Below are 23,871 nucleotides of genomic sequence, written 5' to 3'. Positions count from 1 at the left end.
CAAGGTGTTCTGCTTCATTGGTATGGTTTCTCCATCACTCCCCTCTTCTGCCTCCCTCTGCTCTGTCCCCAAAATAGAAATTACATAAAATCCTGACAGCCTGTTCTGTGAAATATAAAAGTTGAGGTCTGAGCTCATCCTCTAACATAACTGATTCATCAGCACTGCGGTGCTTCATTGGGTTCAGTGGAAAAACAGCACAGGACAAAAATGTACTTTTTTCTCAGAAAGAAAATAGTAATAAAATTTATAAATGGACAACGCATCTCAGCAACAGTGTGTGAAACAAGTAGGAAACTTCAGGTGTCATTAGGCCTAATATACTCAGAACCTGATGCCATAAAAATAGTCATTTTAGGGAAGCACAGAATACTGTTAGACATCTGTGCTACAATTTTGTTTTCTAGCTGCTGGCTGAAAAGCTTTTATTGTCCTAGATATTCTTCCATTCTTTCATGAGGGACTGGAAATCTATACGTAAGTGTAAGAGAAAAAGGATTATGTTTTATTTAATCAACTAAAACAGTTTACATCATATAATTGTTCCTGTGAGGATCCCAATCCTGCAAAACCCATGCAAATGTGCTTAATTTGACATAGAAGAGAAGTTCTGCTGCCTAGATTGGCACTATTCATACAGACGTGAGGGACAGCTTTTGCTGGACTGAAGTCAAGATGTTTAGCACACTGTAGACTGGATATAATTTATAGAATCGTGACTGCAATTTATTTTTTTAATCAAAAGAAAATGCTCCTTAGTTTAGCTAGTGTTAGCATAAAGTGAGTATTCCACAATTTTTCAGAGTTGAAGTCAGACCACTGATGTTGGACTGGTGTGATATCAGTGCTGTGATCTTTTCATGGGCTAGTATGAATTTAAAATGTTTTTTCAAACTTTATGAAAAGGCTTATACTAGTAATTTTACTCTCAGTAACATTCTGCAATTATCTGTATGTTTTACAACCTAGAACTGTCTTGCAGCTGGAGAAGACCAAAGATTATTATCCTGTACTTCAGTATTTAAATATTAATTCATATTATTAACATTTAAAAAATCAATTTTCAGGTAAGTCAGTTGAAATATGGAAAACATTTCCTAAAATTGAAATGATTTAAAAATTATTTTTATGAAAAATTACTTTTCATATAAACATGAGCCCTAAACATTCAAATGACATCTTAATAATATCTTTTTTGTTGCTTGTTTTAAAATTGAGGAATGCCGTAAGAACGTTCAGCAGTAAACTGTGAAGTACGGACCTTTGGACCAGCACTGGTTGATGTTGATCTACAAAGTGCCTTCATTCACAACGAGGAAACCTTACCCATTTTAAAAGGCAAGCGATTATCATATTTGTATATGGAAATTCTGAATGCTTATAAATAAATCCATTAAAAAGAGATTTGCAGGTTTAGCTTTTCAGTGGAAAAGCTCCTGGGCCTCAGTGAGAGCTGAAGTCTCCTGCAAGGTGTCTGTCTTCTGTGTTAGAGACAGAACATTTCATTCTGACATCAATAAAAGAACTAGAGCTGCATCGCAGTTATGCTTGTCTTGAGCCTGCATACCAGCCTTCATTCATGTGAGTGATCTCGGTTGACCACTGCTGTTATTCACCTAAGTGTGTACTCTAAGGTTACATTCTACATCTGTTTTCTTGTATCGGTGTAATAACACGAGAAATCACAAATAATGTCCATTTCTGCTTCTCATTCAGTGTAAAGTGCTACATTTCCCTAGTTTACAAAATGGCCATTGATAAATCCAACAGAATTTCAGTTGATGTTACAGTAGAAGCTAGTACTTCATTTTCACCATTATTTAACAAAAGATATTTCATATTCACAGTAGATCACAATGAGAAAGAGTTATTCTCTTTCCTACAGAAGACTAAAATATAAGATTTAGCTGCACTTCAAAAGCCATTTCTTGAAATGGAGTGTCGGCCATAAAGTGGCAGGCAGGCTTCTTAAAGAAAAAGAAGGACCAAAAGCAACATTGTCTAATAAATACTTAACAAGAGTGAATGAAATATAACAGGTAGAAATAGATTTTGTGAGATGAGAATATTTCCTCGTAAATACTAGAACCAACTGTCAGTCCCCCTGAAGACAAGAAGAGTGTTTTTGCTGTTGACTTCATTGGAATAGGAATTTAGCTACTGAAGTTCAAGAGTTGTATAATGGCGTGAAAGTGTCAAACCCAGCAAGGTGGTTACCCAGTGTTACCACTGCCTCCGCCTGCTATCGATCCCTTCTCATACCCTATTGATACTTTCTTCTACATACATTCTTTACCAAATTCCAGTATGTGAGTTCAGCAATTTTATTAGCCAGTGCATGACTAGTGCCAGCCAAATTCACCCAGTAAAATCACAAACTAAGCCTTTTGATGTTTTTAAAATTAAACACTCCAGAGCCCTATCTGTTTCTGTGGTGACCCAAATGCTGTCAAACATGGCCAAAATGTTGGAGATGATATATACATGACAGCGTGTGTAAACTAATGGTTGTTATGTATTATGTTATGTTGCTTAGAAATGGACATTGTCTTGAGAAATGATAATGGGACCTACAGATACTCAGAAAACTGCAGGATCTGTACGAACAACACTTATTTAAATGGACTGTGTAATTTCAGTCCTGATGGATGTGTTATATGTGAGCAATGTTGCAATCTCTGCAAACTCAATTAAGTACACAACCTATGATATCGTTTTATTAGCAAGATAAGCTCAATCTCTATAAATGTAATTATCTCTGTGTCATATGTGTCATCTCGCTCCCTCTATTCCAGTGCTCTGTGAGTTCTGAAATCTCACCTCGTTTGTACTATCTCATGATAAACAACGTGACTGGACATACAGAACTACTTAGTTCCACTGTAATTTAAATCCCTCTATGTGAATTTTAGGCCTGAGGTTATGCACTGAAAGTCTTTAACAACCCAAAGCTTAAAATGATTTTGGAAGAATATCTTTTTTGCAGCAGGGAGTAACATGTACAAAAATCCCCTATACAACCACAATTCCAATCATGATGAAACAGATTTTTTCCTTACACTTAAAATGGGTGAGTATATGTCAGGATGTATTTAAAGCAATGCTTTGTAAATCAACGCACCCCAAAGCCATTTAGAAAGTTTTAAACAATTTTGCCCTAAATGCAATGAACACTTCTATATAAAATACTACTCTAGCTGGATTGGGTTTAACAGTTGACATCCAAATCTTATTATCCGTAATTGTTAGTCCATATAAATTCCACTAAAATCTGACTGCAATTAACTCTTCAATCAGACTTAAAAACTACAGACAACCCCCCCTCCCCAAAACAAAGTTCTGTGTGTCAAAAATGGACGGTTATAGTCAATATCACATAGACCATTTAATAGGAGACAGAGTGTATCGCTGTTCAACCATACAGATGTGGTCTGTGTAAAAGTCAGTTGAGGGGGGCCATCACCTTCTTTTGTGTGCAGCATCGTTGTGCGCAATTGTCACAGTTTGCCAAGTCACTCTCTTGACTGATAGAATAAAATATAGCCAGACTCTGAATTTTTTGATATATCAGAGGTCAGACCATAGAATTCTTCAATAGCTTGAGCATCTATTTTCTGCAAAATAAATAAAAATTTTTAACGTGCTGTTAGGTAAAAGAAATGCCAAACATGGATTAAATGACTATATAAACACAAAAGACAAATTCAGTTATTTGTTTCAGGGTAGCAATTAGCAAATTCTGTCTGCAATTTAAGCAGTGAAAGGGTAATATTCAGGGGCTAAGCCCTATTGGTCTCACTGATGGAAGTCAATAGGAATGTTTGTCTCTGAAGCTAACTGAATTAGGCTTTTTCCAATAACAGAGAGACTCCTTGGAATGCAGTAGTGAACACTTAAAACACACAAATGTGACCATGTGACCCTATCTTCCTGAAATTTCCAGAAACCCTCTTCAAGACATGCCCCATCCAATGTCCCAGTGCTTACTTTCCTCCATTGGATTTACTCCTGGGAAATCAGACTCAAGACCTCACTTTTGCCAAGGTGCCACAATGACATAAAAGGTTTGCTTAGGAATGAGTTGCAGAATGCTTGAACAGAATCTGTAATAGCTGTGGGCTAGATCCTGCTCTAATTTACATTCAGACAAACCCAGATTGACTACAGAATCCAGACTTTCTTGTAACTTCCCAATTCTTCAAAAATTAAAATTCTACAGCAATGCTAGCTTTACCCAGTCCAATATCACCCAGCCAAGTGATATTGCCAAGGATTGCAACATACTTCCTGGATATTTTAGGTTTTAGTGAATTAAATTGATTTTATTAGACACAGAAAACATTCCAAATTAAACTCTTGAAGTCTGATATTAAAAACATTTGATGTTGCTCTGAAATAAAAGAACTCCCTTTGACATTGACAGAGTAAGAACTACAGGATTAATAATTTTCATTGCAATCTTACTTCCTAACAGAGTTGAGCTAAATGTCACATTACAACCAAACTGTGGCTTTGCAGACTAGTAATCTATACCCAGGTCTGCATCAGAATTTTAACCCCAAACAGAGAAGAGAATATCAACACACAAGTTGTGCTCATGACCTTCAGCATACTGACCTCTACAATGTCATCATCAAACAAGAGCCAAAATCCATGACTTTTCACAATAGTAATATAATGCCCCCGATTTGGTCCACTAGAAAGCAGAACAAAAACACAAACCCCAAAATATTAGAAGATACTACTGAGTCCATTTTGATAAGTCACATTTCTAGATGCAAGCAGACTGAATTATAACTAAATGTTACAAAGAACATAGTAAACCCACCCCTGGTGGTACAATAGACATTTACTCCTTTCACCTGTTTACTGGGTTTTTGCAAAGACTTCATCAACTGAAAGCTAAATGTGTTGTTTTCATCTGTGCCATGACAATTTGCAAAATAACCTATAGAACGCTTAATTTGCTCGTGGCACCATCAAATATTGCAGATATTTAAAAAACATTATGAACTAAATTTAAGGGGGAAAATTGTTTGGTATCAACTGTGAGCATTTAGTTACATACAGTCTTTGAGAAGAGAGAGAACCAGTTGTATTGCTAGAGCCCCAAGGATTTTTCTGTTTGTTTCATATTTGACAATTCCCCATATGTGAGAAGCTTTATTAAAGCTATCATTTTCATTGCCTTGACAGGACACCAAGGCGATCTGTTGTAGGGCCTACATGCTAGCAGTGTCTGGCCCTCATGGAGTCCTGACTCCAAAGCGCTCTATGCGGTCTGATGAGGCAGGAGACAGCTCCTTTAATTTAAGCCAATCTTGTGACTTGTGGAGGCCTGAGACATTATTTTTTAAACAAGTACACATTTACTATGAAGGAGGGTGGCTAAGAGGTTCAGGCCAAGACACAGGCAAGTTGATGCAGCAGCAGGGTTTGTATCTTCCCTCCCGCTCTCCCCACATTTTGTCAGGCATGCCTCTGCCCTTGGCAAATGTCTGGCAATACCTCGAGATATACATGAAAGTATCTTACCTTCCACAGTGAACAACAACAGCCACCAAGTCGTACATCCGATCTAAGTTGACAGCGTCGCCAGATGTGTTGAAGAGACGTAACTCCAGAGGAAATACTACACGATAAGACAGCTTAGTATACCTGTGCAATTGCTCCATATACTTGAATCTCTTGAGGTGTAAGGCAAGAATCATTGGCAGTTTTTTTACTCTCATCCTGTGAAACCATTAGAGTGCATATGATAAAGACCTGACCAGTTCAAAGCCATTCTGTCTTTCCTTAATGAGTAAACATTTGCATTATAAAAGCACTTTCTAAGTAACAGTAGTCAGCTAGCAGTAGCTTCTAGACTGAGACACATGTAACAGCTTTGAATCTGTCTGTAGGTTCTCTGGTCCACACAGAGAATGCAGTTGGGGTGTAAGGCTTCTAGGTATCTAAACACAATAAATGTCAAGGAGGAGGTTTGTAAAGGCCGAGGAGGGACATGGTGAAATAGCCTGCTCTTTGCTTACCTTTTCTGTGCCTCTTGTTTACTGCAGCAAGTTTCACAGTAGTATTTCTGTTCACTACATAATGTCTCTGTGTTACTGAAGTCTCTGTAAATAAATACAATTATCAGTTCTTAAAGGATCTTAACACTTTTGCCCCACTTGGGCTGATGAACTGGAACCCTAAAAAGACACGCAGGATGAATTCTTCTCTCCACTGACTCCAGTTTTCTAAAACATCTAAAGCAACTGTACTGGGGTTTGCAGAGGGACTAAAGGTTTCTGGCTGCTATGACAGCCCTGTATTAGCAGCTGAGGCCCTCCATATGATAGCGGTGCAGGGTCAGGTATCTCAAAATGGGACTTATATCCTGCTCTCTTACATGTCAAGAGGCTGCCTAGACATGGGTGTAATCACTCAACTTATCCAGTCTCTTTTTAAATTATTTGCAAAATGGAACAGCTTCCAGTGCACTTCCATCATCCCCAAATAGCTCACATCTTATAGTGTTCTTCTGTAAGATAGGTTTGAATCCTCCTACACAGAACAAATAAATTGAACTCAGTTTTCTGCATCCTCTAACCTCTTGAACTGTCATCCAGAAGTTATTTGATTATACATTCTTGTTGTCTAAAAAGGAAAGTGTCAGCTAGTATAGAAGATTTTGTAAATCCTGATCAAGTAAATACACTTGGAAATGTTTCTGGATTGAGCTTTTGAAGTGAGAGAGGCAGAGGAAGGCTGCTTTGATAGTGTGTCTCAGTTCACAGAAAAGATTTGTCGGAAGTCACAGTGCTGATATGCTTTGGAGCAGAATTTTGGGTACCTAAAAACACTTAACTGTAAAAAAATGAGAATAATTTTTTGTCACCTCTAGTGTTACATTGCGGCTGAGCAGGTGTTTTGAGAACTGTAAATGCAGACATAAACACCTATCTTCCACTTTAAGCACACAGGTTTTCTTGTGACTTTGAGCCTTAAATAGATATATCTGAAGTACAGAACTGTCCTGTTGATTGTACCTACCTTGCACATAATAGGCTTCTGAACTCCAGACAAACTCAGACCCATTCAGACCTAATAAACTCCATTCTACCATTGCAGTTCACATGCACGGAGGCTGAAGCCGCACTGTCTGCAAGTTCAGCCTGCTCTCACAGTAGGCAGCACCAGAATCATCTTAAAAACGCAAAGGGAGGATTCTGGATGATTGTTTCTTCCTGGCATCATCACCACAGGGATGGGAGAGCTGAAGACTATACAGATTGCCAAGGCATAAGTATTAGAAGTTATTTACATAACTTCATGAAAGGGGAGGATTTTCCATTTTCAAGTTTTAAATTCTTTAAGGTTGACAGAGCATGACAGAGAGGCACTTCATATGATTGAATAATATTTATACTAGCTGAGAATGCTTTTACTAGGTTTTTTTCTTTATACGGTCTTAAACAATTTGATCAGAAAGTGCTAAAATTTAGGACAAAAATATATCTCTTGAAAGACAAGTTGCAACAAAACTTTAATCATAAAGTATAATTTTTATCTAAAAGAAAAATAAAGCAGAATCACTGGAAAGGATTTGCTTCAGCGGTAAACATTGACCTCGAATATCTGATTTCACATTCGAATTTAAAGATAAAATTAACTGAATTCAGCTGATTCTTCTGAAAAACATGGTAACTTTTCAGGGAATCATAAGTGAGGAGATGAAACTTTAGAAAAGATTAGAGATGGGCTATATGTGTGGAGAACATAATGCTGTGAGATTCAGCAGAACGTGCTTGTGTAAGTTTTAGGTCTTCTGTTAAGGAAAGAGTCTTGAACAGAACTTGTGGAATTTATTAGTTTCCTTCCCACCTCAAAGTGAAGCAATGGAAATAATATTTTTCTAACATAAACAAACATGTACAGATGGTAGAAATTTCATAGATATTGGTTTGTTCTATGCCAAGCCTCCCATGAAAATGAATTCCTTTTAAAATGTATTAATTATTCTGAAACCAATAATATCTAACATTTTAAATGATAAGTTGACTGCTATGGGAATTACATCTGTGAAAGCCGGAGAAATATGCAAATACCTGACAAGCTGAGGGACATTCCCTTACGTGTCCCTTGACATTTGTTCATTTGTCTTCTACTTCCACTTGACAGGCTGTTGCTCTGTTCTACCAAAGTAGGTGAGGCACAGTGACGGAATTTAGAGGCACTACTAATTTGCTTATTCAGCACATACTAATTCCTTTTTCAGTACCAGGAACAAAACTTGTGGCATATTTATAAGCAATAACGCTTTCCTTGGGGGAAGGGAGGTATGCAGGTGGGAATTAGATGCTTTTGCTGCCCTTTACAACTGCAACTTCAGTAGCTGTTTCAACAATCGAGAATTTTCAGTGGGGCACTTCTAATAGATGTTGAACAGCTAAAAACAACAGATCATTGACTGGAGTTCACACAAAGTCTGTATGTACAAGAACTATAGGCTTGAGGAACTTTTTCTCTACACCTGCAGAGCTAGTTTCAAGACATTTCTAATTCTTTCTTATTCTATTAACAGGTCAATCAGCATTCTGTTTATATGGTATTTTAACAGAAGAAAGGAATTTTTAAATACATCCGCTCAAGACATACTGATTTATCATTGACCTCATGCTTCCACAGTCCATCTCTCTACAGCCTCTATGCTACAGTGTCAAAGGTGCTTTCTATTGTTTATATACATAAATAATACCAATCTTCTGTTTTAAGAGAATTCTTAGTGGAATAAAAAAAGCACAGGCGGACTAGTTAAAAGTCAGGATCAAATGGACTGGTAAACCTTGCAACTCCTAATGGAAATAAAAATAATGGATATGTACCATATTTGTTATTAAACTTCTATTGCTTCAGGCCCGATTTTGTACCCTGTGGAGTTCGTCTATGCCAGAGGCTTGTATTCTTTGGGCCTCTTATGTACACAAGGACCTTTTCAATCTGAAAAGCTACAGAAATAACTAAAAAGAACCATTATCTGTAGTGGCAAAGAAATTAATTCTACTTAAATGTTATCTTGCGCAGTTTTTCTTTAATTTACCTTTTCAGTGCAGTATCACTTAAATCTGTAAAGGCACAGCAAAGCAGTTGTGAAAAAAAGGAAACAGCAAAGTTTCCAAGAAGAGTAATAACTTGGCCATTCCTATTAACAGAAACCACAAAAGCACTTACAATTCATTTAATAATGCATAATACCATAAAGCAGTGAGAGGAAATCCGTATTCTAACTGAATATGTTTTTTAAACAGAGGCAGACATGCTGCTAGTGTAAAAGACAATCAGAATAGGTGATAGATGATGTCTCCTTTCCTGTTTAACCTGTAAATGGCAACCTGCACCTCCCACCTCAAGAGAAGAAAAACTGTGATTTTGCTTCCCTTTATTTCCAAAAGGAACAATGGGTGGACTTCAAAATGCATGTCATGCTGTTCGAGTAAAGGCAGATACTATACTGGGATGCATAAACAAACTTTTCCATTCTCAGGATTGTGTAGATCTCTGCTGGAATATTGTGCCTAATTTTAGGCAACTGCACTTCGAGAAAGATAGAGTTCAGGAGAGAGGTTCAATTGGAGAGAAGGCCAAAAAGTTATCATGGAATCATAGAATCATTTAGGTTGGAAAAGACCCTTAAGATCGTCAAGTCCAACAGTTAACCTCTCACTGCCAAGTCCACCCCTAAACCATGTCCTCGAGCACCACGTCTACACGTCTTTTAAATACCTCCAGGGATGGAGACTCAACCACTTCCCTGGGCAGCCTGTTCCAGTGCCTGACTGCCCTATCGGTGAAGAAGTTTTTCCTTATATGCAACCTAAACTTCCCCTGGCGCAGCTTGAGGCCATTTCCTCTCGTCCTATCACTTGTTAAGTTGGGAGAAGAGACCGACCCCCACCTTGCTACAACCTCCTTTCAGGTAGTTGTAGAGAGCCATAAGGTCTCTCCTCAGCCTCCTCCTCTCCAAACTGAACAACCCCAGTTCCCTCAGCCGCTCCTCATAAGACTTGTGCTCTAGGACCTTCACCAGCTTCGTTGCCCTCCTCTGGACACGCTCCAGCACCTCAATGTCCTTCTTGTAGTGAGGGGCCCAAAACTGAACACAGTACTCGAGGTGCGGCCTCACCAGTGCTGAGTACAGGGGCACTGTCACCTCCCTGGTCCTGCTGGCCACACTATTCCTGATAGAAGCCAGGATGCCATTGGCTTTCTTGGCCACCATTCAGCCAGTTTTTGACCCAGCAAAGAGTATACTCGTCCAAGCCACGAGCAGCCAGTTTCTCCAGGAGAATGCTGTGGGAAACGGTGTTAAAGGCCTTACTAAAGTCCAGGTAGGCAACATCCACAGCCTTCCCCTCATCCACTAAGCGGGTCACCTTGTCATAGAAGGAGATCAGGTTAGTCAAGCAAGGACCTGCCTTTCATAAAACCATGCTGGCTGGGCCTGATCCCCTGGTTGTCCTGTACGTGCCACGTGATGGCACTCAGGATGATCTGCTCCATAACCTTCCCTGGCACCGAGGTCAGACTGACAGGCCTGTAGCTCCCCGGATCCTCCTTCTGGCCTTCTTGTAGATGGGTGTCACATCTGCTAACCTCCAGTCAGCTGGGACCACCCCAGTTAGCCAGGACTGCTGGTAGATGACGGAAAGTGGCTTGGTGAGCGCTTCCGCCAGCTCCCTCAGCACCCTTGGGTGGATCCCATCCAGCCCCATAGACTTGTGTGTGTCTATGTGGTGTAGCAGGTTGCTAACCATTTCCCCTTGGATTATGGGGGTTTCATTCTGCTCCCTGTCCCTGTCTTCCAGCTCAGGGGGCTGGGTACCTTGAGAACAACTGGTCTGACTATTAAAGACTGAGGCAAAGAAGGCATTAAGTACCTCAACCTTTCCCTCTTCCTTTGTCACTATGTTTCCCTCCACATCCAATAAAGGATGGAGATTATTCTTAGCTCTCCTTTTGTTGCTAATGTATTTGTAAAAACATTTTTTATTCTCTTTTACAGCAGTAGCCAGATTAAGTTCCAGCTGGGCTTTGGCCCTTCTAATCCTCTCCCTGCATCACCTCACGACACCCTTGTAGTCCTTCTGAGTTGCCTGCCCCTTCTTCCAAAGGTCATAAACTCTCCTTTTATTCCTGAGTTCCGGCCAAAGCTCTCTGTTCAGCCAGGCCGGTCTTCTCCCGCGCTGGCTCATCTTTTGGGACATGGGGACAGCCTTCTCCTGTGCCTTTAAGATTTCTTTCTTGAAGAATGTCCAGCCTTCCTGGACTCCTTTGCCCTTCAGGACTGCCTCCCAAGGGACTCTGTCAACCAGGCTCCTAAACAGGCCAAAGTCTGCCCTTCAAAAGTCCAAGGCAGCAGTTCTGCTGAACCCCCTCCTTACTTCTCCAAGAATTGAAAACTCTATAATTTCATGATCACCGTGCCCAAGACAACCTCCAACCATCACATCACCCACCAGGCCTTCTCTGTTCACAAACAAGAGGTCCAGCTGGGTACCTTCCCTAGTTGGCTCCCTCACCAGCTGTGTCAGGTGAACATGTCAGGTAATGAACATGAGCAGAGATGTAGAGAATATAGACTGTGAAGGAAAGGTTGAATGATCTTAGGCTGTTTAGCTTAAAAAGAAAGTGATGACATTCTTCCTGTATGTAAAAGGCTGCTGCTAAGAGGAAGGGGAGCAACACCCGGTTTCTGTCCAGAGTACACAGGGCAAGTAGAAATGGCCTTGAACTGAAACAAGGAAGATTCATGTTACACAGCAGGAAAAACTTGTTAGTAGTAAGAACAGGAAGGACTGGGATAGGCAATGGAGCTACTACTGCTAAAAGATATTTTGGAACAGGTTGGACAAGCATCCTGTCTGAGATGGAGACAGGGGCTAACATCTTGGGGCAACTTTTGACTCTACCGTTCACCTGCTGGTTGCAGTAGTGCAGATGGAGTTCTTCCACATGGTAAGCTACAGCCACTGGCTGTTCAGTAGTAGAAATGTTATTGGTGCTTTTACTAAAGTACTCTGCGCCTTTGCATAAAATGACCTTTCCAAACAAAACATTTCCAGGAAGCTTAACAACTCAGCAATTAAATAAAAAATTGGAGAAAGCTGAAGGACAGATGGCAAGTTATGTACAGCAGCAGTTGCTAACAAGTTCACCAAACTAAGCTGTCAGAAAAAGTCAGTGCTCAGTCTCCAGTAACGGTATATCATAGAACCAAATAACAACTCAGGTTAGAAAGGACCTCAGAAGATGCACACTTCAGTCTCCTTGCATGTCAGCATGTTTTCAAACTGACTTTGAACACCATAGGGAAAGGTAAGTAATGCTGAAAAAAACAAGTTCAAAGTAGTGGCTACAGTGAAGAACTTAAAAGTGTGCAAACAAAAGCCTGTAGTAACGATACTGATTGGTGACCATGAACAGACAAAGAGCTAACAGGAAAAAAAAAGAAAATAATGCACTCCTTTCCAAAGCCACTCTTCAGTTTGCTCACCTTTTAACATGAGGCTAGTTATTGCAGTGCGGACTATTTGAGGGCTAAGAACTGCTACAGTATCCTACAGGAGACCGAATAGAAGTTGAGAAGGAAAAAAAATGGTACTGGATCTAGCACTTTAAAATGTAACAGAAGTTACTTAGTACAGTTGTGGTATCCACAGAGAAATCAATGCTTTCTGACTCAGGAAATGGTTAGTACCTTGTATGTTTTCTCTTTCTGTAGCTCTTAGCTTGGGGTGAGATGCCAGGCAACCTTTCCTAGGCATTCCAGAATAACTGTTAAATGCGATGTCAAACTTGGTAGCAATTTTGGAGCTTGAAAGAGTAATTTGACCAATTGATAATCATTACCTTAGAGCAGCAACATATTGTCTTAAATCTAGGTTAATTGCATCAATGCCAAAACTCTGGATATTTTAAATAACTCAGAATAATCATCCATGCAAGTCTGAAAATTATTTTCATCTCTGAAGTATTTGTTTAATAGTTAAGATTGTACTAGGAGCAGAACTGAAACTTAGAATAAAAGAGTTGTCCCTGTAATTTTAGGATGAGACATAGAATAAGTAATTTATATGGCAGAAAAATTGACTTGAAATCTTTTTGAAATCTAGGGACTCTAGTACTCATTCTGCAAAGCACACACTTAACTTTTAATATGCACATAAGTCCTAATTAACAAAGCACTTGAGTAGAAGCTTAAGATAAGAACATTTAAATCCCTTTGAAGCCAACTCTTATTCTGCAGCAATTCTTCCAGATGACAAGGCTATCAATTATTTTCCCCAAGGGATGATTTTTTTTCTCTTTCAAACACATACATTGAAAGACAAAGTAAGAAAAACAAAATACATTGATGTATATTTTGTCATTAGAGGAAACATCCAGTTTACAATCTTTTTCTTCCGCTTAGGAAAAGCTCAAAACCCAACATTATTCTACTTTTCTGTAACTACTAGATTTGGAAAATTTAGCAAAGTCAGACAGAACTATCTGCCAGAGAGATGCATGCATTTACCTTAGACAGTGTGTAATTGATGTGTTCTGCTCCACATCAACAGAAAGGTCAAGAAAATCTTCATCTTTGCTACTAACCTGTTGCAAAAAATATACATGTAAAACAGAGACTTAGTAAAATGCCATACATCTAAATGCTGCTTATATCCATGTGCAAATGTTAGAGCAATTTCTGCAGAAATAAATTACAAAAAAAATAATTAATTTCAGTGCTTTTAATTTTTTTTTTTTTATAGTTCAGTGTAACTATATTTATTTGTAGCTCTACCAATCCAATTTTCATATAATTTAACTTCCACCTGTTCCACTTATCCAAGCCCACCAGCCATGGGCCAGTGACTGCAGTCTATTGTTCATTAAAGGGGGACCATCATCCCCTGTGTTAGCTGTGACTAGTGCATTACATATGTTCCCTTGTTATGCAACACAGCCTAGTTTCTTATTTTACTGGAATTTTATTTACCCTTTGTATAATATATTACACTATATAAATGCAGTTTATGCCCTACATAATTATTTCCACTACTAAGGATGCAAGGAAGATATTTTCCAAATAAGCATCTGTCAAGAAATGGCATATTTAACCATGTTATATTTTCTCTCCAGTGAGTATTCAAAAGGCTGGCTTTGTATTTCTGGTCAACACAGCTGCATTTCCCCATTGAATATTGTTCCTGGTCAATAATTTTGATTAAAAAATTAGAAGATTAAAGGTAAAAATGGCAAAGTGATAACATTCTGCAAAATCATTTTGATTTTGCCAATGTTTTTTAGACGGAACAAGAGGAGAAAAATTCTAATAGTTTTTATTTAAAAAAAGTAACCCCAAACATTTTCAGAATGACAGATCTTGATTTTTGCTTTGGAGATGATTTTTTCACTTGAGTGTTTCATCTTGAAGATGAAGTAATGTAAAAAAAAAAATCATCCAAACGAATAATTGTTGTAATACTTCAACTGAGTCATAAAGATTGCAGAATTACTTACTGCACATGAATGTAGTCATATTCATAACAACCAATTTTCTTTATAAAATGCTGCATGAACACTCCATATTTTTCCTCCTGTCGCTGCATTTCCATAGAATAACTAAATCAGATGATAGGATAGTGAAGTTCAAATCAAGAACTTCAGTGAGGGGTTGAATCTATTGTTCTGACGCAAGTCCTTCGTGCACAGATTTCTGCAATTCTATGGATGTGAAAGTTATGTACTACTTTCAGCTCATCTTTGCATTATGTCAGGGATCCTATAAACATGGTGAATGCAGCCCATATTAGTCTTGAATCCAGAGGAACACCTTTAGCAGGATGAATTTTGATATTATCAAAGACGTACAGAGGCATAATGCGCACCCAATTAAAATGGACAGCAGTTCTTCAAACAAAAATCCTCCCTGGGGCATGATTCGACCCACAGGGGACAGGAAACCACAAAACTGGCAGCAATCAACTGCAGTATAAACATACAGCTAGAATTCAAAAGATAGAGCAACAAAGCTTCAGAGAACATTGTGTCTCTACAGCTGGAACTAGAGTTCTGTCAGACACACTGCATATCAAGAAAGAGGTTAATACTTGGAAAAGTCTTTGGCAAGTATAGTGTTTCATATGAATACCACAAAGAAGCTAGGAATTTTGTTATTGATTTCAGCACATCAAATATTTACTGAAAGGGGAAGATGAGCTGGTTGGAGCTAGAATAACACAGACCAAAACTAAAGGTAGCTAGAAAATCAGATTCAAACTGCACTCTTTGTAAGTGAGAATAAGAACTGCTGGAATCTGAATGATTCTTCATGCACTATATATGAATATTTTGGCAAAGGAACACCTTTTAATCCATTTTACTATTTCCCAAAGATTTCAAGATACAATAATACAAGAAAAACAAACTGGAAAATATCCTAAGTAGCAACAATATTTCTGCATTCACAGGAAGCTACAGACAAGCCTTCCTACAGCAGCAATACCTAGCGCTATTTTTTCCATAGAGTTTGGTCACTTTGAATTACAAATAGGGTATTGTGCAGTTTTTCTGTTACCCAGGGACACATCCTGACTTTAGTACAGTTTGTCTGAGTAAACACTGGATATCAATTTAGAATTAGGCCACAACCATTTAAAGGAACTTGTCAGTTAGAAAATAATTCTACCTTTTCACTTATTGTAACTTGCTATTATTACTTAGGTTTTTATAATTGAAATAGATTAAAGAATCAATTTTCAATCTCTCTCTCATGTTTTCACTTATACAAGCTTGTTCCAAGCATGGTCCAACCCCCTTTTTCATGTTGACTATCACTGTATCTCTTTCCCGCCCCCTCTCTGACCGAGATCCCTGGAGAAGTCATATTTTCTTGGAGTACAGAGCTATTCTTTATGATTAGAAATATCGGAATATGTTCTTTTGCACATCTGGTAGGACATGGGTAGAGTTTATCTCACCTAACTTCAGCTGTCTAAAGTTAGCTATTTGACCTCAGCTTGCTGTCTGAAGATACCTTCTCTGGGCACTCATCTTAATGCATTTTCTAAATCTAAAGCTGCATTTTCTTTAGAGGAAATCCTTGGTAGCAGTACTGGTCTGAGTTAAAAACACATTATTCTTAGGCCAGATCAGTTTGCTGGCCCAGTTCACAGCATTGCTGCACCAACAATGCAACAGCTCAGTAACACCATGGAACCAGGACAAGCTGTATGGAGCAGGATACCTGATACTGCTAAAAACTTTCTGTTTCATGAAACAGCCTAGAGACAGATGGGGAGAGCTTCCTGCAGGAGCTCCTTTGCAATCTCCATCATGTACAGAAGGAGCTGAGAAAACTAGTTCATCCTTGACGCGTGCCTTTTACAAAGCAAAGGTTAGGTGAGGTTAATTCCAACCTTTTCGGAAAGTCAGTGTCACTGTTCTCCCCAAAACAGATCGTTTTCCTGTCTGCGTTACTCTTTCACATTGCAACCTGACAGAGAGGAACTTTTTAAAAAATTATTTCTTTTCCCTTTAAGTAGGAGCATGTGATTGAAAACCACAGAAATCAACAGGAGACTTGCAATCAGGTTTCCTAACTAAAACTAATTTTTACTTACTTATACTTCAAACACAAGAGACTTCAAACTGACAGCATCCTTTAGAAAATATTAGGGCGATAAAAGAAAACATATGGTTTGTTAATAACAAACCCTCTGTATGCCAGTCACATTCTTAGGATTGATTTAACACAAATTCATCTTAACATTTCACTTATTCATGGAATAATGATGTGAATGTCTTCTCCCAAAGTTACAGTAATAAGGAAGGGTATTGATTAACTAGCAAGGATTTTAACTGTAGAGATATGTATCAGGACAGCAAGACTTGGCATAGGTTAGCCAAGTAATGCTTAGAAAAACAAATTTTTAGAAAAGAATATACTCACTTCAAGAAGTAAAGTCTACAGGAATATCCACAATTCTCAGATGTCTGAAAAGATTCATATATTTATATATATAAAATGTATCTATCTATTAATGGGTAACAACCAAAACAAAAAATCTATCCCAATGCTTACGGTTTCACAGTTCAAACATCTAGTTTCGTTAGTCAGTGTTCCCTGAAAAATCTCATGCACCCAGGTGAGTTCTTGTTTATTGTTCTCTTCAGCTTCATTCATGTTGCCATTTTTCAGTTTCCCATTTTGCTTTTCCTGTTTCTTCTCCTCCTGCAAAATGTCTGCGATGGTGTTGAGCAGGTAATTTAAAAACTCATGTGCATCCTGCTGCATGTAGTTGTCAAAGAGATCTGTGAAGAAGAGAGTTGAGATTTCTAAAGCTGAGTACATCCTTTCCTTCAAGAAAGCAAACTAAATATTAATTATTTCTTTCCAAATACATGCACTGGCTCCTGCTCAGCAAAGTATTTAGAATCATGCCAAAGATGATTAGCAGTTTTGCAGTCACACTGGCTTCAGTGAAGCTACTTTGAGGGAAGGCTTCATCTCACCTAACTTTAGCTATCTGAAAGGTTACGCTTTTCTTTGCAGTTGGTTGTGTAGGCTCCCACTACAGTCAATGAAGAACGCAAGAGGGTGGCTCATGCTGAGTTAATTCCTTAGACTAGATGCCTAACTTTTTAGGCAGCACTGACTCTCACCCATATATTCCAAGTCCCTCAGACACTTAGGAACATCACAGATTTTGGACAGTAAGACACATGGCTGGGGAAACTGAAGACATTGGATGCTGACGCATGCTAGTGTACTGTGTCTGGCTGGGATGGAATTACCTTTCCTCACAGCAGCCCATACAGTGCTGCGCTTTGTACGTGTGGCTCAAACGGTGTTGATAATGCACCAATGTTTTGGCTGTTGCTGAGCAGTGCTCGCACACAGCATCAGGACTGTCTCTCCAACATCACCCCTGCCAAAGGCTGGTAGGCTGAGGGTGGGCCAGAGGCTGGGAGGGGACATAACTGGGACAGCTGACCCAAACTGACCAAAGGGATATTCCATGGCGTGTGACTTCATGTTCAGCAATAAAAGCTAAGAGAAAGGAGTGTGGGGGGGACGTTCATTATTAAGACGTTTGTCTTCCAAAGAAACTCCTATGCATACCAAAGCCTTGCTTCCCAAGCAGCGGCTGGAAATTGCCTGTTGATGGGAGGTAGAGAATAAATCTCCTTTGGTTTTGCTTTGCTTCTGCATGCAGCCTTTGATTTTTTTTATTAAATTGCCTTTATCTCAATGCACAAGTTTTTTTCATCTTATTTTCTCCCCCTGTCCTGCTGAGGAAGGGAGTGAGAGACATGCTTGATGGGCATCTGGCAGCCAGCCAAGGTTAACCCACTGCAAATAGTAATAATAACACCATCTAACAAAGCTCATTTTTCACACACAATTCTGATGAGCAGATACTTGTCCTCTTCAATAAGAAATGCTTGCAGGAGGAGGGGAGAATATCTCAGTGGTACTTTAGTACAGACTTCTCCAGTAAAAGCTTAACTTGCCCACCATGTTGAAGAAAAAAGAGTCTGTGTTCCCAAGAAATGTGTATTTTTATCCCCCTGCTCCTGAAAAAGCTCACGTGGATTTCCTCAGAAAATATTGCACAGATCCTTTGGCTTTGCAGTGTCTAGCCTGGACACATAAGCAGGTTAATACACACCAAGACTGGCCCTAATTTAAAAAAGCTGAAAACATAAGATCCAGTCCCTAAAAGTGATACCCAACAGTGTGGGGGCATTTACCACTAGATGACTTAGAGCTAACTTTGTCACACTTTCAAATGCCTGCTATGGAATGAACAGACTGCCCATTTATATGCTGCCACCAGGAAGCAATTTCTTCCAGGTGTTCGACTCGTACTTTGTCTCTTCATTCAAAGCTCCCCTGTTTCTAAGCATACCACCCACACTGATATGAATCCAGGCCACAATGGAGCTGTGTGGCAGGCTTCCTTATTTCAGGATGTTCCTCATATCCCTTAGACATAACTACTACAAGATTGGGCATATGCTGTTGCCAACCTAATGCTCAAAAAGGGCCTGATGCTTCACAAAGTAAGACTGTGCCCATCACTTCCAAAAACAAGAGCAGCAGTTGACATGTAGTCCCCCACATACATACAGTTACCTGTCCTCCAGGGTGTTTTGGACTAGTGATGCCTGTAGCACTTCTAGGTCACGCAGTTTCTATACTGTCAACTGCCCTCAATGTTTCTCTTTGCTATACTCCACAAAAAAGTAATTAAATTACGGCAGAGTGTCACCCTATTCCCAGCCCTACCTCACTGTACAGTGTGGTCTGTCCCACCATGCTGTGAAAACATCATTAATTCATGCACCTCTTGGAACTTATGAAACCTGGTACAGTTATTTCAAAAATAATATCATGTACACAGATACTAAAATATTAATATCTAAACCCCAAAAAGTACTAAAAGCAATTTACAAATCTAACCTGAACATCTGATTAATATGACCACATTGCCCAATATTTGTTTATACTTTCCTGATCAATGTATGAATGTCTAAGAGGATTCCAGTTTTACACTTACCGTTCTCTTTTCGTAACCTTGATATGAACTTCTTTGGTGGAATAACTCCAACTTTCTTCTTCTGAGTAGCAATACTGTGGAAAAGATCTGCCAGGCAAGTCAAGAGATTTTCCTTCTTTTTCTGTTGGGCCTTGTATGATAATACATTTTCCCGAAACGGCCGGCAAAAATACAATGCCTGCAGCACGGAGTTACAGTAGCAGGTGTTTCCAAACTGCCATGTAAAATTAAAAACAATCATCTTAATCCCTGTGCATCACAATAAAAGTAGTTGCTTCATGCAATTTCTGGCTTCTGTGCCCCGTCACATACCAGCCATTTAGCCATGCAGCTGCTGTAGGAATATATTTCCACACTCACTCCTGACACTTCACAGAAAAAAAACCTATGGTGTTCTAAATTAACTAGGATACAAAGTAAAAGTTTCCACTTGCAAGAGATATATTTATTGTAGTGGATCTTGTTAAGCTTGTTTCCATACATTAACATACTCTTGCTGAGCTCTATCTTACTGCTCAGTAGCAGAATGACTAATGTTTTCAATGGAAAGAATTACTGTATCTATCTGTTTTATTTATATGGGAATAAACAAGTGATTAAACACCCTTCACGATCATTCTCTCCTTAGTCAGATAAAAAGGCTCCTCCTCAGAGAGTCCCCAATGCAGACTGCTGTACCTAGGCTTGTACATACTTCCATCACTTCCTCCCTCACGTTTCAGAGCTAAAATAGAGCTTTAACTTTATTGAAGTGTAAGTTTTACTCCCTGGAAACATTCATGATCAGTAAATTGTTTTTTCTGGGGGTGTATGAAGCTATCTTCAAACATCTGATACAGTTTTGCAACCCACTTTGCCTGAAATTGGAATGTGAGCAGCACTTTTTCAAAAAAAGAAAATCCTACCTTTGAACAGGATTGGGGGGGGGAAAGAAAAGAAACCAAAGTTCAAGTAACATCAAAGTCATAGTTCTGTATGTGGTTTGCCTACTGAAAATGGTACTTACATTGACCAATCCAAAGTAGTGTTCATTGATTGGAAACTGCTCTGGGCCAATGTCTTTTTCCAGAGCAGAGGCATTGGTGCCCTATAAAAAAAGAAGGAAGAAATTATTTAGAATATTAAGATTCTAAAATAAATTTATGGACAGCATCAAGACAGAAACTCATTTTTTCCTTTCAGCTACAATTAGCCAAGCTAACTCTTACTAATAGGCAAGCACAACAGTCACGTGAGCCAATAAAAATATTTGCAGTTCTAGGTAGTGGAGCTGGCCTGACCTGGACATTTGAGTAATGGCTGATTGGAAGTGAACAGGTCACAACAACAGTGGTTCTCCCCACACCCACCTCCTCCTTATTTTTACTGTGTACATGAACAGCTGGATCTCATTAACCTCTTGCCTCATAAAGATACTTGCTAATCTTAAGCAAAACCCTTGAAGTTATCTTGCATAAACCAGTTCTTAGATGTAAGGCAGGTTTTCTAAGCATTACTGAAACTCCTCTGAACCCCTTCTAATTCATCAGCAGCCTTTAACAATACTGGGCTCCAGGCCGGCACCCAGTTCTAGTAATAACATCACAAACATTAAAAGCAAGTGTAATATATCTGCCGTTTTGTCCTACCTAACATCAAAGGGTGCATAAGCCCAAGCACTGTTACATCTCTTAGTCACTGCCTTGGCGTGGCGAGTTATGTTCAGCTGTATCTTCAACAATAAAGTTGCTTTCACAACTACTGGTCTGGTAAGTACAACCACTAATTTTGTATGTTACCTGTAGTTTTGCTATATTAAAATGCCCATTTTTAAACAAGCTTAGATTACAAAGCAAGCAAGCAAGCTAGGTTGCTGCCAAAGCAAACGGCATCACTCCTATCCACTTTATAAGCACATAGATCCCTTTAGGACCTCACAAAAAATGCTGTATTTGGACAAGTATTCCCTACATACATTTATTCAAGACCTATCAGTTAGCCAATTTTTAATCTGCATTATAATTGCTTTACTGACATTATACATTTATTTCCTTACCGAGCATGTTCTGCAGTGTGAAGAATTAATATATTATGCCTTGGAATTTCCATCACACCAGAACAGCACAGTTGGTTGACTTTCATAAAACCGTGTAAAATGCCCCTGTAAACATGCCAACACATAAAACATCTGAAAATTTCTGAAATTTCCTCTGTTCCTGAGGTTTGTTCAATGTATCATTTGCTCAGAGACTTGGCTCAGATCAGCTAAAATTTTCAAAGTTACTGGTAATCAAATTCAATAATTCTCGCACCCTGTCTCTGTCTTCTCCCCAAAGCCTGATTTGTGTTTCCTTACTGCTTGCTTGCTATATTAGATTATTATTTCATGTCAACTTATCAAAAGAAGATGATTTTAGTCAACAGAATCGGTGGTGTGAAACTCAGCACAGGTGCTCTTCGAGAATTTGCAAGCCTTGAAAGTAAAATAGCTCCTTCAAGTTGGCAGCTTCCAGAAAAGCTCCAAAGATTTTGTATTTCACATCCTCTAATCAGATCTCTTTCCAGTCTCCCCCTTTCTCTCACATACACATAGCTCATTGCTCAGACCAAGTGTATGTGATTTCCGAGGCATTCCCTTTGAGACTGAAGTACTCTACCTGCGCAAGGGTCAAGGCAAAGCTTGAGGGATACGTTATATGTCCTCACTGGGCTCTGCTAAGCCTCAGTGAGAAACTTGGAAAAAGGAATGATCTGTACAAAGCAATTATTGGCTACCTTTCAAGGGAGAGGACAGTGTGATAACTATGTAAGTTCCATATGAAGATTAGTTTCTTTGCTTGGAAAGTCAGCCTTGCCGAAGATGCACAGATTCAGCAAAGCATCCGACTTTCCAAGAGGGAGGAAACTGATAGACATTTGCCTATCTGATATTAACAGAGAAGCAAACAGCCCCTGTTACCCTCAAAACCTTGTCTGATAAAAGAAAAACATGACTACAGAAGATTAATGCAGCTTCTGAAAAAAAAAATCTTCATGTTAATACTCATTGTACAGCAATCAGATCAAAGCAAAGATTTTCTTCGATTACATATTTCGCGTTCAAATCAAGTTCTTTAACATAAGAATGAAATGAGTGTTTTTCCAGTTTTGCAGGAAGTATTTTCCACACTGAAAAAAATTCTCACTCTAGAATCAATGGAAAATAATATCTCTAAAAAGTAACCTCCTACTCTTTCATAAACCACAGGTTAGTGTATGCTGTTAGACAAGTAGAATGCAAGTGCTCTGCTAACTAGTTGCTCCTACATTATTCATTTGCCTTTCCTCCAGGGCCAGGGTTTCTTACTTCTGAGGATGCCAGATGGTTTGACAAATCCTTTCTAGCATTTAAATTGTCTTGTAAATATTGTGAGAAAGAGCAAGAATCAGGATTTACCAAACAAAATTACCACTGAAAAACAAACAAATCCATGATGTGCACTAACTGATGTTCATACAAAAACTATACATTGCATGGAAATTTCCAAAGTACATGCTGTTGAAACAACATATGCTTAGTAACAGCTCATCATAGAGCTTTACCTCTCCAAAACCAGGCCTTGACTGTTGGAAATAAATACAAAATGAAGCACTGTGTGCCAGTTTCCCAATAAAGCAGTGAGGCTAATTTCAGTCTTTGGGTAAACTGACATAACTCCCGTGAACTTTATATTAGGAGTTGGGCCTTCTTATATCAAGGCCAATTTCAGTCTGGTTTATTTTAAGGTCTCCAAAAAGTTACTGTTAAATTGATAGAAAAAGAAGAGTAGGAAAACAGGTAAGAAGCACAGAGACCTAATCCTTCAAAGCAGGGTGTATTTATTTCTTACATGGAGAAAAAAAATGTAGGCGGACTATTTAGTAAACTCAAACCATGCCACGTTGCATATATATTACATGTTTTGCATATGAAGTCTCCTCAAGAAGCAGTTGACATGATGGCAGAAGAAATGATTGGAACTCTTTCCAACCAAAGTATACCAGAAACTGTACACCCAAGCCAGGTTTGAACTGGAAAAAATATGTTATTAAAGATGTGTTAAAGATGATTCAGAACTCAGTTTAAACCAACCATATCAAATATAGAAAACATGTTCGCCTATTGAGGTTAATCTACAACAAAAATCAACCATGACTATTTACCATGGTTTTAAGCATGGTTGTGCTTGTTCCCACTCCCAGGCTAGCCATTTTGGCCACTTCTGCAGTCTCAAACATTTTTAATGCAATCCATTCTCTATGGTTTTATAAACGGTCCTGTGCT

The 23,871-nt window shown here is 38.8% G+C and overlaps 1 protein-coding gene across 1 annotated transcript in view; it reads right to left on the bottom strand.

The window, feature by feature from the left end:
• Window positions 1–949: 949 nt before the first annotated feature.
• Window positions 950–23,871, bottom strand: part of USP46 (ubiquitin specific peptidase 46) — a 40,637-nt gene continuing 17,715 nt past the window's right edge. Inside the window, exons 4-11 of the mRNA XM_082316084.1 lie at window positions 20,596–20,676; window positions 19,590–19,803; window positions 17,108–17,337; window positions 13,559–13,635; window positions 6,033–6,116; window positions 5,536–5,733; window positions 4,618–4,696; window positions 950–3,614 (exon numbers count right to left, since the gene is read on the bottom strand). Coding sequence (XP_082172210.1) covers window positions 3,513–3,614; window positions 4,618–4,696; window positions 5,536–5,733; window positions 6,033–6,116; window positions 13,559–13,635; window positions 17,108–17,337; window positions 19,590–19,803; window positions 20,596–20,676 — 1,065 coding nt within the window. The 3' untranslated portion in view covers window positions 950–3,512. The remainder of the gene's footprint in view (window positions 3,615–4,617; window positions 4,697–5,535; window positions 5,734–6,032; window positions 6,117–13,558; window positions 13,636–17,107; window positions 17,338–19,589; window positions 19,804–20,595; window positions 20,677–23,871) is intronic.

The sequence above is a fragment of the Platalea leucorodia genome, assembly GCF_965183815.1.
Source record: "Platalea leucorodia genome assembly, chromosome: 6".
Taxonomy (NCBI): domain Eukaryota; kingdom Metazoa; phylum Chordata; class Aves; order Pelecaniformes; family Threskiornithidae; genus Platalea; species Platalea leucorodia.
Note: the sequence above shows the minus strand (reverse complement) of the source record. Positions and strands in the feature narration are given on the sequence as shown.